Genomic DNA, 12,681 nt, shown 5'->3' on the forward strand with positions numbered 1-12,681 from the left:
AAATTACAATAACATACTTGATGAATGAGCTCTGTAGTACGAGTATATGACATGCAGTTGCAGCTTTCATTGTTATCTGACTGGCCCCAAAAGGCAGACGGTCAGTGATGGCACTGGAACCCAGAAGGAGGCTAAGAGAAGACTAGAAAGAAAGCCCCATTCGTGCTAGGACCAGAATTATTTTAAACTTCTTAGGAGAGAGTTGAGAGAGAGAGAGAGAGAGACAGACAGACAGACAGACAGACAGACAGACAGACAGACAGACAGACAGAGAGACAGAGAGACAGCTTGGGGAATTATATGGGGTGTCGGGATCAAGTCCAGCTCAGTTTTGTCCAAGGTAAGAACTTTACCTTCTGTCTTCATTACTTCTTGCCCTGAAGTAACTTAAGTCTTTATGAGTAAAACTATATAAAATTATATAAGGAGATCCTAGTGAAAGTATTTTGCTTGCTTTGCTAGAGAGCAATGGGATTGTACAAAATTCACAGATTTCCTTCTATATTATTGGAGTCTCCTATTATAAGTAGACTTGAAGCCATTTCTTTTTTTTTTTTTTTTCTTACCCTCCACCCCCAATGTGTGTGTGGGGGGGGAACCCTCTAACCTCTGCAAAGAACCTTCCTCACAACCCACCCCCAATGCAAACCCCAATCCCAACTCCGGGTGTGTGTGTGTGTGTGTGTTCCTCTGCAAAAAATGTTTCTTAACCTTCCTTAATCCCAACTCCGGGTGTGTGTGTGCGTGTGTGACCCTATAAGAATGTTTCTTCATCTTCCTCACCCCCAACCCCCAATGCAAGAATTCTACCACTGAACCACCCATGCACTCCACCCCCAATGCAAACACCCCAATTTCTTTCCAGCAGCAACAATTCCACATCTAGGTATCCCCCCCGCTACCCCTCTTTTCTTCCCAAACAAGAAGCAAGCCCTTCTTCTTGCTCCTGGAGATCCGGGTGAACCCTTTGGCCCTCGCGGCTTAGCCTGCTGGAGGTTTGGGGGTGCGCGTGGCTGGCCCGGGGAGCCCCAAGACGCGGGGGTGGACGCGCGCTCAGGCTCCTCTTCCTCCACGCCCCTCACACTCACTCACATGTCACGGGGCAGAGGCTCAGAAGCGCGGAGGATGGAGATCTACGTGCCTGGGGGCCGGGACACAGGGCCAGCGAGCGGCCGTCCAGCTGTTGCACACCTGTAGCGCGTGTCAGCCAGCGGCGCTCCTCCCCCCAACACCCTTGAAGCCATTTCTTACACAAACATTCTACACAAACTTCTTAGACTTGAGAGATTTTTTACTCAGTGCAACCCAAATTTGAACCAGATTGTCAAGTTCAAAGGACTAAGGCTTCAAATCGTTTATAATGTTTTTATAATTATAAGTTATATAATTATAATGTTTAAAGTATTTTAATTCTGATAACAACAGTAAATCAGGGCTAGAGTCATAGGACAGCAGGTAGGGCACCTGCCTTGTACACAACTGACTGGGTTTGATCCTCAACATCACTTATGGTCCTCCCAGCCCGACTAGTGCAGAGCCAGGAACAAGCCCTGGGCATGGTAAAATGTAGGCCTCCCCACAAAAAAAAGTTGGTATTTTTCTTTTTTGGTTATGAAAGCTAGCCTAAGGAATGAGAATTATGATGATAAGTCATAGTGCTCTTTCTCTCCTTTCAAACAGAAAATAACATTTATGTCCATGACCTGTTGACATTTCAACAAATAACTACAGTGTCAAAGGCAAAGGGAGCATCACTGTTTACCTGTGACCTCCAGGTATGTTGGGGCAAGATGACATGCTTTTAAAGTTGCTGTTCTATGCTGCGGATGCACCTCAGCAGTAAAGGCCTTCCATGTGTGACACAGTCCAATTGATTTCTGTCATGAACACACAAAAACATGCTTTGATAGTCTTTTGCATAATTCTGTCATTGAATGGAAAGAATAACATGCATGTCTAAGCCTAGCAAAATCTCCAAAGAAATTAGTTGGTTTTGTATTGGGTTAAAGAAATGCTGCCGGGGCCGGGCGGTGGCGCTAAAGGTAAGGTGCCTGCCTTGCCTGCGCTAGCCTTGGACGGACCGCGGTTCGATCCCCCGGTGTCCCATATGGTCCCCCAAGCCAGGAGCGACTTCTGAGCGTATAGCCAGGAGTAACCCCTGAGCGTTACTGGGTGTGGCCCAAAAACCAAAAAAAAAAAAAAAAAAAAAGAAATGCTGCCTTAATATGTGGTTTGAAGTTGAGACATTTGTCATCCCTGTGACAAATTCGAGAACCAGGCAGCTGGGTGGCAGGAGACAACTAACCAAAGAGAAACACTTGTAGATCAGTGGGAAATCAAGAGTGTCAGGAACATATCTACAGGACATTGAAATGACTTGTTTTATTTCTTTTTTTTTTTTTTTTTTTTTTTTTTTTTTTTGGTTTTTGGTTTTTGGGCCACACCCGTTTGACGCTCAGGGGTTACTCCTGGCTATGTGCTCAGAAATCGCCCCTGGCTTGGGGGGACCATATGGGACGCCGGGGGATCGAACCGTGGTCGTTCCTCGGCTAGCGCTTGTAAGGCAGACACCTTACCTCTAGCGCCACCTTCCCGGCCCCGACTTGTTTTATTTCTAATTTTTATTACTTACTGCTTTACCAAGTTGTTCCCAATAGTCATTTCAAGAATTAACTGTTCAAACACCAATCCCACCACCAGTGTGACCATCCCTTCACCAATATCATCAGTCACCCACCCACCAAGCTAGCCTGCCTCCATGTAGGCACAAGTAAAAATTACTTTATATTACTTATTATAACACAAAGGTAATTAGAATTCTCAAATCTGGAGTTGGAGCAATAGCACAGCTGGTAGGGCAGCCAACCCAGGTTCGATTTCCAGCATCCCAGGTGGTCTCCTGAGCCTGCCAGGAGTGATTTCTGAGCGCAGAGCCAAGAATAATCCTGGATTGCTGGGTGTGGCCCCCCAAAAAAAAGAATTCTTATTTTGGGGCTGGACAGATAGCACAGCGGTAGGGCATTTGCCTTGCATGTGGCTGAACCTGGGACGAACCAGGTTCAATTCCTGGCATCCCATATGGTACCCTGAGCTTTCCAGGAATAATTTCTGAGCACAGAGCCAGGAGTAACAACTGAGCATTGCCAGGTGTGGCTCAAAAACCAATCAATTTATAAATAAATAAACTTAAAAAAAAAAAAGAATTCTTATTTCAAAACAACACAGGTCAGTTTGATACGGTTGTTATATCTCTCCATGGTATTACTAAAGTCATTGTCTCAGGATTTACTGGGCTGTGGTTTGGTGCTAATTGAGCTTTCTGTATTACTGTTTAGTGTCATGGAGGCAGGTAGAGTACTGTGTAACTTCCCTTCAGATTTCTTGTGGTACTACTGGCTGATACTACAAGATATTGAGGTGTTGTGCTACCACATGGTTTGGGATAAGATCTAAAACAAATTTGGTGCCTTGGAAGTTTGGTAAGGCCAAATCATGGAGCTGGACCCTTTCTGCTGTTGGGCTGCTGTAGTTCATGAAGAAAGGGGAATCTGCTGCCCTCCCTTCTGAGAAGGCCACGGTGTTATCAGTCCAGACCAGACTATCTGAGAAGTATTGTCAGGCATTATGAAATGACTCTTTTATACATGTTTCATGGTCATTATCTTTAGGAAGTTGTTATTTAGGAAGGACATTTTCATGGATGGATATGGAAACTATTATGCTGAGTGAAATAAGCCAGAAGGAGAGAGATAGACACAGAATAATCTCACTCATCTGTGGGACTTAAGAAAAATAAAAGATGGGGCCGGAGAAATAGTGTGGATGTAGGGTATTTGCCTTGCATGCAGAAGGACAGTGGTTCGAATTCTGCCATCTCATGGTCCCCCGAGCCAGCCACGAGCGATTTCTGAGCGAGAGCCAGGGGAAACCCCTGAGCGCCACTGGGTTTGACCCAAAAACCAAAAAAATAAAATAAAAATAAAATACATTATTGTAATAACACCCAGAGACAATAGAGAGGGCTGGAAGGACATGATATGAAGCTCCTACCACAAAGAGTGATGAGTGCAATTAGAGAAATAATTACACTGACAACTATCATGGCAGTGATGGTGAGTGAGAAATAGAATGCCTGTTTCGAGTACAGGCAGGTGGTGGGGGATGAGGGAGAAGGGGAGCATTGTTGATGGAATTTTGCACTAGTGAAAGGGGGTGTTCATTTTAATAAGTAAAACCCAACTACAAACATGTTTGTAATCATGGTGCTTAAATAAATAAATTATTTTAAAAAATAAATTTAAAAAATAAAATAAAGTATCTTGGTTTAGGCTCTAAAAAAATGAAGAACATTTCTTTAATTTTACCAGTTCATCACTCTCACATTCCTTTTTTTGTTTGATTTTTTTGAGCTAAAAAATGCTTAAGGGTTACTCCTGGCTCCACACTCAGAAATCACCCCTGCTGGGCTTAATACTCAATTATCAATAACTTTGTAAATCACTGTTCTCCTTAATTTACAAAATAAATCTTAAGACGTGTGATTACAAAGTTGTTCACAATAGAGTTTCAAGCATACTGTGTTCCAACACCAATCCCACCACAATTGTTACCTTCCCTCTATCAATGTCCCATGTTCCCTACCACTCTCCAGCCTGCTTCCTTGAAGTCACTTTTTTTTTTTTTTTGGTTTTTGGCCACACCCAGCATTGCTCAGGGGTTACTCCTGGCTGTCTGCTCAGAAATAGCTCCTGGCAGGCACAGGGGACCATATGGGACACCGGGATTCGAACCAGCCACCTTTGGTCCTGGATCGGCTGCTTGCAAGGCAAACACCGCTGTGCTATCTCTCCGGGCCTGAAGTCACTTTTTAAAGTCTGGTTATCGTCATTTGAGTCTTACGCTTATAGTATTGTTGTCTCTGTGTATATATACAGATACCATACCTCTAGACCATTACCTCTTTACCACTGTGCCCACGGTTTCTCTCATAGCATTTTTTTTTCCTTATATACATAAGCACTGTAAAGGATTGCAAGTGGGGAAAAGGGAGATAGGGTTAGGAGATTAGGGTGCATGTCTACGTGTGCCCAACTCAGTTTCAACTCCTGGCAATACATGGTTTACCATGCTTCATAGCATGTAGCCCTAAAGCCCCTACCATTACCAGAATGGCCCAGATATCCCCAGCACTGAAGGGCCTGAGTAGCATACATGCTCAGGCCTTTGCATCGAAATAAGGTCTTTCTTTGGCTGAGAAGTCCTGATGCTGTTTCTGGGCCACGTTAGTACTGCTTGGGATCACCCACTCCACCACCAGAAAAGAAGAAAGGGATCAAAACTAATGGCTTGGGCCCGGAGAGATAGCACAGCGGCGTTTGCCTTGCAAGCAGCCGATCCAGGACCAAAGGTGGTTGGTTCGAATCCCGGTGTCCCATATGGTCCCCTGTGCCTGCCAGGAGCTATTTCTGAGCAGACAGCCAGGAGTAAAACCAAAAAAAAAAAAAAAACAAAAAACGAATGGCTTATCCCCACACTGTGTGTTGATCAGCTGCCCAGGGAAGACAATACTCTTCAGTCTGTTGTTGCTAAACACAGTTTAGAAATTTGTCTTGCTTTGGCTCAGTTTGAGTTAGCAGATTTTCAGATTAGTATCTAACCTCTAATTATCTGTTTTGTGGTCATTGTCCAGCGCACAGAGACTGGGGAGGAGATGTTGAGGATGTGTGTGGCTGTGAAGAAGAAGCTGCAGCTTTATTTCTGGAAGGACAGGGAATTTCACGAATTGCAGGTAAAGTCGAACAGTCCATTGCTTCCTAGGCAGTGGGTGAGTGGCAGCTGCTACTGCATTGGTCCACAGCTTAATGAGCTAACTTCCTGTTTATAGTGAAGGACAGGACCCCACTGGCACTGACCCCAGATGAGCATTCTATTGTAAATACACAAGAACTTATTTTTGCCCACTTGTCAGTCTTCCAGTCTTCAGAGGTAGGACTAATGTAGTCCAACCTTTGTTCAGAGGGGTTTCTTCTCCGGTGAGCTTTGACCTGTTTCCTAAGCTCCTTGTTCAGTTCATGGGCGATTACTATTTTTATTTTTGATTTGATTTTATTTTTTTATAATACAGGATTTTAACCTTTATTTTTATTTATTTATTTATTTATTTATTTATTTATTTTTGTTTTTGGTTTTTGGCCCACACTCAGCAGCAGGGGTTACTCTTGGCTCTGCACTCAGAAATCACTCCTGGCAGGCTCAGGAGACCACGTGAGATGCATGTGATCGAGCCCAGGTCCATCCCAGGTCAGCCGCATGCAAGTGCTGTGCTATCACTCTGGCCCCAATTTCTATTTTTATTAAAGGCTATTTCCTGGCCTTGTGCCTGTAGAATTGAGTTCAATAAAAGTTAGAGTGATCTATAGAACAGAGGTAAAAGAACAGCAAGTGATTTTATTTTTTTTTTAGCACATGGTTACCAAAAGAAGCTACTTTATAACACTTTGCACCTGAACTTCTGCTCTTTTTCAGGGGGACTTTAGTGTTCCAGATGTACCCAAGTCCATGGCCTGGTGTGGAAACTCAATCTGTGTGGGTTTCAAGAGAGACTACTATCTGATCAGGGTAAGCCGACCGTCTTGCATTTGCCCATTTGTCTTGGGGTACATGGTTATGGGGTAACTTGTGTTTCTGAACCTATGATCAGAGACTGGGTGCTTTTGACATAACAGGGTTTGTGTTTTTGTGTCTAATTATTTTTCACAAATAAAAACTTGTGAAACTTAGATAAGAGAATCAACTATTAGTTCTCTATATAATAGATTTCCCATATCTTGTATCTAGGGATGGAACATAGTGGGGTGCTGCTTGCCTCTCTCAGCAACCTTCTCATGGATGTCAGTATTTATGAATTTTAAGCTAATTATGGTAATATAAATATTGTAACATAAGTATTTTTAAGAATTCTAATTTCTTGCCCCCAAATTACTCTTTGTTTTATTTTGGTTTTGCTTCTGGGTCACACCCAGAGTGCTCAGAGCTTACTCCTCTTGCCTCTGCTAATTAGTCCTGGTAGTGCTCTGAGGACCATGTATGGGTTCTGGGAATCAGATCCATCAGATTGGGTGTGTGCAAGGTAAGCACCTTACACAACTATGGCTCAGACCTCCTCCTTAATCTTTTACTACCTTTTTTTGTTTTGTTTTGTTTTGTTTTGGGGCTACACCCAGTGACCCTCAGGGGTTACTCCTGGCTATGCACTCAGAAATCACTCCTGGCTTGGGGAACCATATGGGACGCCAGGGGATCAAACCGCAGTTTATCCTAGGTTAGAGCATGCAAGGCAAATGCCCTACCGCTTGTATTACTGCTCTGGCCCCTCTTTTATTATCTTTGATCAAAGTAATTTTATTGTTTGTTGTCTTACTTTCAAAAGTCATATGTATTAAAGAAAAAGGAAAATAAAGGAAGAACAAATCATTCATAAACCCCAACTCAGAAAAATCAACTCAACCCTTTGATATATTCCATCCATTTATAAAAAATACCATGTAATACCACTTTTTACACCTTGCTTTCTCTTAAGTGGAAGTTATCCAAAACATTCTCTCTCCCACCTCCATCCAGGAGCCCCCCCCCCAAATATACTTCTGTAGAAGAGACCAAGGTACCATTCACTTAAAAAATAGCCTACAGTTCTTAGTTTTATACCTCTCTCCTAGTCCACACTTTTGTTTGTTTGTTTGTTTTTGGGTCACACCCAGTGGCACTTGGGTTACTCCTGGCTCTGCGCTCAGAACTCTCTCCTGGCAGGCATGGGGGACCATGTGGGATGCTGGGATTCAAACCCCATCCATCCTACATCGGCTGTGTTCAAGGCAAACGCCCTACCACTGTACTCTTTTCAGCCCCTCTAGTCCACACTTGGCCTTTCTGAGACTCCTTACCACCTCAGCCCCCTCTGTATAGCTCTTGTTCTTTATAGTTAATATACTTGTTCCTTACTTTTGTGGTTGGACCCTCCTTTTATCACCATTAGAGTCATGGATTCTTAGAGGAGCCACTGCTGGATCCAAATTGAGGCTGACAGGGTATATTCATGCCAGTGGGAAGCATTGGAGTGGAGAGGGGGGTTAAGGGCAAGGACTTGGCCCAAAGTCAGGGTCAGCATTTGGTCCTCTCACCGCCCTGGGCATAGCATTGCCTTTTTTTTGTTTGTTTTTTGGCCACATTTGGCAGTGCTCCGGGGTCATTCCTGGTGGTGCTTGGGAGAAGGCTGGGGATTAAAACTGGGTCAGCCTTGTGCAAGCTAAATTCCCTATCTGCTGTGCTATCACTGTGGCTCCATGGCATTGCCTTGCTGAGTCGTTCAAGGGTTGCAAATCATGCCTCAGGACTAGGCTATTCAGCAATTCTTCGTTTACATATAGTAAAAAGAAAAATTTTAGATGGACACTCCTTTTGGCAATGGCCTTAATTTGTATAACTGTATTTCAAAAGTTCAGAACAGTTCCATCACCCCCAAAGCCTCTCATACTGTCTTTTTGAACTTAGCTCCTGCCCTCCACCTCTGTCTCTGGTAATCACAAATCTCTGTTCTCTTACAATTTTGTTTGTTATCAAATATCCTAAGTGGATTCACATAGTAGAGAAGTTTTAGAGTCTGTCTATTACATATGAAATCATTTCCATAAGATTATTATCTCTGCCTGTGGCGCTGTTGAGAGCCTAATAAATAGTTTGGGGGCGAGGTGGTCAGGGTCTTTTGGTAGAGTTTACTGGCTGGCTCCAGATGTTTTTTGGGAGATAGTAGTAGACTTACAAAGGACTCTGCACCCAACCTTCTTTGCCTTTATCCTCCTGTCTCTGGATTATTTGCTGCAGATAAATGTTACCAAGATCTCCCCTCAAGGGGACAGGGGAATGGAAATCAGTTTCTCATTCTGGAGCTCTTTGAGGATACACTGATAACCAATCAAGGGGTAAACAGGACACAGCATCTATCTTTTTTTTTTTTTTTGCCTAATACATCTGCCATCCATGATATGGCTGTGTATCCATGTGTTCTTCATGGCTGCATAGTAGCTCATGACATGAATAGACTGTAGTTTGTTTATCCCTGCAGCAGATGAAGATCACATTTTGTTTCCAGTTTTGAGACGTGACAAAGCCACTTAAAACATTTGTGGACAGTTTTTGTGTAAATGTATGTGCGGCTTTACAAGCCACTGACACATAGGCAGCTGGCCCATTTCATGTCCTCATCAGCAGTCGGCAAGTAGTTACAATTGTTCTGCATCCTTGCCAGCACCTGGTGTTGCTGTTTGGCAAGTGAGATAGTCTTTGCTGTGATAGAGATAAAAGGGAACGGGTTCTACTGTGATGGCAAAATTTGTCTATACTCTATACATTTCCTTATGGTAAATATAAGTTTGAGGTTTTTATCTGGACTTTTCCAGGCCCTGGTGAGAATGCACGGCATGACTCACTTTGTGTTTTCCTGTAGGTGGATGGCAAAGGGCCCATCAAAGAGCTCTTTCCAACAGGAAAACAGTTGGAGCCATTGGTTGCACCTCTGGCAGATGGAAAAGTGGCCGTGGGCCAGGACGATCTCACCGTGGTGCTCAATGAGGAGGGGATCTGTACACAGAAGTGTGCCCTGAACTGGACAGACATACCAGTGGCCATGGGTGAGTAACAATAGAGGCTGTTTCCCATTTGGGCCTGGGGCCTGTCCTCTCAGACTGGAGGCTTGGCAGCAGCCCAAGCAGACACCGGTGTCTGCACTCTCACTTCCCCTTCTGGAAAGGAGATGAGTGTTATAGGAACATTAAAAACAGGATATTCTGGCCTGGATAGGGAAATAGGTTTTGCTTTAGAAGGGTGGAAAATGTAAATCAAATGGTATATTTTAGGAAGTGATTGTCTACTGCTATTTTTATTTCTTAGTTCCTGTCTTTTGTCTTATCTTTAGTGGTTTGATTGTGTGCTTTGCAAATAGATTACCTATGCCAGTCAGTGAAAGCTCCCATTTCTACCTGGAGCACATGTATGTCAGCATTGCAGGCTTTTGATGTGGGACTACTGTTGTTCTCACAGGTATACTCTGTATCCAGTTGTCAGTCTCTAACACGTTAGGTGTTTCTGCTCCTCACCACTTTTTGTCATAGGATTGCCTGGAAGCAAATGACCATCCTTGAAACAGTTCATTTTCAGTCAGAAGTTTTTTTAAATATTTCAAATATTTTTATTTTATTTTATTTCAAATTTTGGTTTATTTTTGGGCCACATCTGGTGACACTCGGGTTACTCAGGGCTATATGCTCAGAAATCACTCCTGGCTTGGGGGACCATATGGGACACTGGGGGATTGAACCACAGTCCCTCCTAGGTCAGCCACATGCAAGGCAAATGCCCTACTGCTGTGCCACTGCCCCAAATATTTTTATTTTAAAATTTGAAAATATTTTTAAAAATAACCAGTTGCTGCTGGTCTGGATAGCTGCTAGCTTACTAGACTTTGTATGTAAGAGGCCTGCACTTGGTCACTGGCACTGCACTGTCCCCTGAGCACCTTTGGGAGTAACACCCCCTCCCCTCAAACTACCACCAGATATAGCCTGACAACTTAAAGTTCTAAGGTTGTGCTTATGGCCTAAAATCAAACTCAAACTTATTATGGGAGTCATTTTGGAGGTGGTGGTTTGGGTTTTGGGTTTTGGGTTTTTGGGCCACACCCGGCATCTCAGGGCTTACTCCTGGCTCTCTGCTCAGAAATCACTCTTGGCAGGCACTGGGGACTATATGGGATGCCGGGATTCAAACACCATTGGTCCTGGGTTGGCCGCTTGCAAGGCAAACACCGTTCCGCTGTGCTATCTCTCTAACCCCAAGAGGTGGTATTTTTAATCTCTTAGCTGATGAGAAAATGAGAAAGAAATATTTCATAAAAGCAGATAAAATCTAGAAACTTTTTGTATATCTTAGGTGTAGCTTCAGTGGACCAAGCTGCCATGCAGCTTGAGAGTCCCTACACTAATAAAGAGTAAGTGCTTCTGGGCAGGGACTTCCTTTGAGAAACACTGCTGAAGGCACTGGGCACTGAGCAGGTTCCAATGTGGAAGAAGCTCCCCAGAAGCACTTGGAGCTTAACTCATGACATGCTGGGCAGGACTTAGCTTTCAGTAGTGCATGCTCTGAACTTCATTGTGCTCTTTATTGCTTCCCTGCTCATTCAACTTAGACCCCCCCTCACTGTGCTGCCACCTTTCCCTTTCCTTCCACAGCCTCCTTCTGTGAGGATGTCTTGCTCTTCTGAAATCTTTCTGTCCCTCAGGCCCTCTTGGTCATATTCCCTGCCCACGTTTCCTTTTTGGTCCCACACTGCCCTCTGGCGGCTGTGTGACTTCAGAGTTTGTCTCCTCTGCCTCTAGGGAGCATTCAGAGTAATGCCTCAGACCTCAACACTTCCCATACATGCTTGCCAAAGAGACGAATCACTGTCATTGGCAGTCATTAATTTTATTAACTTTTCATTTAAAAAAATATATGTAGGAACCAGAGAGACAAAGTAAGAAACCAGGTAAGGCACTTGCCTTGCGTATGTACCCAACTTGAGTGATTCCCAGCACAACATAGGGTCCCTCCAGCCCTGCCAGAAATAATCCCTCAGCACAGAGCCAAGAGTAAACCCTGAGAACTATGAGATATGGCCCCAAACTCTGCTCTCTCCTCAAAAAATTTGTGTTTAGGTACCAGGATTTATAATACCATTCATAATAGAGATTCAGACATACCCTGTTCAGATTTCCACACCCACCACCAGTGTTAGCTTCCCTCCACCAATAGTACCCTTTTGGCAGGCTTCTTTTTTCTGGTTTTTTTTTTTTTTCGGTTTTTGGTTTTTGGGCCATACCCATTTGACGCTCAGGGGTTACTCCTGGCTGTGCCCTCAGAAATCGCCCCTGGCTTGGGAGGACCATATGGGACGCCGGGGGATCAAACCGCGGTCTGTCCTACGCTAGTGCTTGCAAGGCAGACACCTTACCTCTAGCTCCACCTTCCCGGCCCCTCTTTTTTCTTTCTAGATTTGGGTCACATGCTTACAATGATATCAATGCTTATGACTTTGATGTACAAGTTACTTCAACTCTCCACCATCAAAATGTCTAAGACCTTTGACCGATATTTCTGTGATCTCTGTGTTACTTTCTGTTTGCCTCATCATTCCCTCTCCCTCACTCCTCCCGTACATTCTCTGACACCCATTGTTTAAGTGCCTGATATGCCTGGCCAGAGCGATATTGCAGCCGGTAGGGTACTTGCCTGGCACAGGAGCTACCTGAGTTTGATCCCTGGCACCCCAGCAGTCCCCCTAAGCCCTGCCAGGAGTGATCCCAAGGCACAGAGTAATAAATACATCACATTCAGTGGTATGCTAGGCTAACTCTTGGCTTTATACTCTGGAATCATTTCTGGTTGACTCAGAAATGGGTTATTGTCATATGGGTTGTTGGCAGTCAAACCAGATGAGCGTGTGCAGCCCTACCCATTCTGTTATCACTCCAGCCTCACCATGCTACTCTTTTTTTGGGGGTGGATTTGAGGGGGTCACACCCAGCAGCGCTCAGGGATTCCTCCTGGCTCTACGCTCAGAAATTGCTCCTGGCAGACTCGGGGGACCATAAG

At 44.2% G+C, this 12,681-nt stretch overlaps 1 protein-coding gene across 2 annotated transcripts in view; it reads left to right on the forward strand.

The window, feature by feature from the left end:
- VPS39 (VPS39 subunit of HOPS complex) overlaps positions 1-12,681 on the forward strand; it is a 90,148-nt gene that overhangs the window by 15,882 nt on the left and 61,585 nt on the right. For both annotated transcript variants that reach the window (XM_049781510.1, XM_049781509.1), the window contains exons 5-8: positions 1,681-1,775; positions 5,690-5,788; positions 6,526-6,618; positions 9,500-9,683. In XM_049781510.1, coding sequence (XP_049637467.1) covers positions 1,681-1,775; positions 5,690-5,788; positions 6,526-6,618; positions 9,500-9,683 — 471 coding nt within the window. The remainder of the gene's footprint in view (positions 1-1,680; positions 1,776-5,689; positions 5,789-6,525; positions 6,619-9,499; positions 9,684-12,681) is intronic.

This window comes from Suncus etruscus, chromosome 10 (genome assembly GCF_024139225.1).
Source record: "Suncus etruscus isolate mSunEtr1 chromosome 10, mSunEtr1.pri.cur, whole genome shotgun sequence".
NCBI classification, from domain to species: Eukaryota; Metazoa; Chordata; class Mammalia; order Eulipotyphla; family Soricidae; genus Suncus; species Suncus etruscus.